The 2,742-nt window shown below is 53.5% G+C and overlaps 1 protein-coding gene across 1 annotated transcript; it reads left to right on the forward strand.

Moving 5' to 3' along the window:
• The first annotated feature begins 13 nt into the window (after positions 1–13).
• CSUI_011481 (uncharacterized protein) lies at positions 14–602 on the forward strand. Its single transcript, XM_068071579.1, has 2 exons — positions 14–122; positions 370–602. Exons 1-2 carry the CDS (start codon positions 21–23, stop codon positions 412–414), a joined length of 147 nt encoding a protein of 48 aa, XP_067916445.1. The 5' UTR covers positions 14–20; the 3' UTR covers positions 415–602.
• Positions 603–2,742: the final 2,140 nt, after the last annotated feature.

The raw sequence follows: 2,742 nt of genomic DNA on the forward strand, positions 1-2,742 counted from the left end.
AAACTGCGGGTCACGGCTAAATGTATAAGAAAGCTACTAAGAGCGCTCTATTGCAACTGCCCAAAGGTGTCCGTCCTGCAGGCGTTTGCGATTTGAGGACGGGCCAAAACCCAGGAACGATGGTGAGGCTGTCAGTTTGTCGGTTTTGATGGGCGGCGCGAAGCCTTTGCTGTTCAGTTGTTGTGAGGAGTGGAATACCTAAAAGAAGGAAACAAATATGAGTTAGGGATCTCTCCGGCTCCTCTTTCCTTATTCCTACGCAACATCCGTTACAGGGTGTGTTGGCGGGACCACGGCCGTTAACGCTTGCCAACCAAATGGGACTGTTTAACCGTCACTGGCCGCGACTGTGGTGTATTGTTCCTTAAGGTGCAAACAGTAATGAAGCCAGTCTTACCGTTGCAAGGACAATGAGGGACAAAACAAAGACCGATCGAAAGAACCAGTAATCTGGCCTGGCTAGGTGGGTGGCGGGGGTGCGCCCTGTACTGTAGCAGAAGCCGGGCTAGTGACTCCCTTGTAAAGACTCGGTCCCGGTGGCACACCGACTTCGTTAGCGCTGGTACCCTTCCCGAACTTCATCTTGCCCCTGACGCTCTGTGACCTTGCTGCTCACCCTACCCAAGAGGTGAGCTGGACGGCGGACCGGTAAGCCTGGTGGACTAACGGTAGCAAGATGCTCGGCGTCGGCGGTCGAGTGCCAAGTGTTATGTCCACCCATTCTCAGGGCCACCCGGGAGACGATGCGCTACCGCGGTCCGCCAGACGCTGTGGGTCCCCTATGCGAATTCAGTTCGCCTTGTGAATTCGTTTCACACGCTCTAGACAGGCGGCCGAACTTCCGACTGCCGTTCCCTATATTTCTCGGCGCAACTGATCTGACCAATTTTCCGGACCGCTAGGCACGAGAAGGCGTCGCGGCTGATCTTCGCGGGGGTCGGTCACGAGAAGTCGGATGAATGGGAAGAACCCGTGGCTGTTGGTCTGGCCTGCTACAACTGCAGTCCTGCTATTGCCATGTGTGTAGCCGGTTCAATCAGCAAGGGGAGTACAGCCGCGTCGAGCCCCTACAACTAGACGCAACGCCCCATGTTTTAGTGTGCCTGACAAACTGCTGTCTGCGCCCCGTCTGATTCGCAGCCGGATCCGGGAGCCGTGCCTTCTGTTTCTGAATGTGCGGCCATTCTTCAGGACAAAGCTGCCATCGTGCCCCCGGGTCTGAAGGAAGGTACTCTGTTTACCCGACACTAGGGCCACAGACCCCTTGACCTTCAGGAAGCAGGCACAACAGCGGACCACCAGATCAGGGTAACGGTTTCCGCATGGGGTGCCGTAGCTAATGGGCGGCCCGGCTTCCCCGCCATTCACTTGCATGGACAGTGTGCCTGAAGTAAATAACTCAGTCCTTTCTCAGCAGTCATTAGAATACAAGGAAGGGATTAGCAAGTAGGTCGGTAGATGCATGTGGATGGAGACATTCGAGCGGACTTACGTGTACAGGCAAATGCGGATGCATAGCCGTAGACATCTCGATATAGGAATTTGAGTTGATACGTAGATACGGATTGCTCGATACAACTAAGCAGATAAGTAGGTAGCAGTAGATTGGTGTACACAGACTTGGTAGGTAGTACCGATGAAAGGCTGTGGGCGCATGTACACGAAGAAGGATAGAGGCATACCGACAGTATGGGTGGAAAGATAGAGACAAACGGAGAGAGAACTACATACAGATGGATGGACAAGCGGACATAAATAGAGAGGGAGTTACATCCAGAGATGTAGATAGATAGATAGATACAGGAGAAGGAAGACACGTGGATAGTTGAGAACGAACGTAATTAGATACAGATACAGGTAGGCAGATGGATACCTAAGAGAGCGGAAGAGGCAGGACCGGCGGGAAAGGAAAAAGAGTTTCCGTAGACGATCATGTTTGGCGGTCGCGTGTCACTAAGAACGACGTGTCTGGTATAGCTTTTCTCTTTGCAAGCCTTAGTTTCGGAGACGGTGTCCCACCAGCGCAAGCTTCTGCAGAACATCGGCGCAGCGTCAGTGGCCCACCCAGCGTCTGGCTGGGGAAGAGGCGAAACAGAACAGCTAGCAGTACATCATTCCCCCGGAGATACACTTTGTTTTGCCACAGACATGGCAGTAGAGGCACTGAAGCTCGAAGGAGGATGGCAGGAAGGCAGTCTGATTGCGACAGGCAGTGACTGCATCAAATAGATGAAGTTGCAGCACAAGAACGTCCGAGGCGAGTTCAGTAAAGGTGTTTCGGGAGCGTAGAAGGACAGGCGGACATGAGTCAGAGACACCCTGTAGAACTGTTTGTCAGATCGTCGGTGTCGGCTGGACAGACTGCGCGGCAGCGTTCTTTGGTCAGTCTCGTCTCGCTGGCGGTTTTTCAGGTTCCGCGTTCACAGGCTTTGAAGAAGCCATTGGATTCCCATCTGTTACGCCGCCTTTGCGGGGCATCATGCCGACTATATGAACCGCGGCGCTCAATCTTTGTCACACCCAGATTTGCCCCAGCACTACCCTGTGTGTGCGGTGCGTGTCTGCCTCGGCAATCGGCCGTCACCCCCTATGTTCTCACAGAAGCCGTGCCTGCGACTTACCTGTAGAGCAGTGTTCTACTACAAAATAAATGTATTTTCATCCTTCCACTAGTGAAGCCTAGTGTTTCCAACAGCGCACTTTTAGCAGGACTGGCCTACTGTAACGCCCTCGCTGCGACTC

The sequence above is a fragment of the Cystoisospora suis genome (genome assembly GCF_002600585.1).
Source record: "Cystoisospora suis strain Wien I chromosome Unknown contig_12207, whole genome shotgun sequence".
In the NCBI taxonomy this organism is placed as follows: domain Eukaryota; phylum Apicomplexa; class Conoidasida; order Eucoccidiorida; family Sarcocystidae; genus Cystoisospora; species Cystoisospora suis.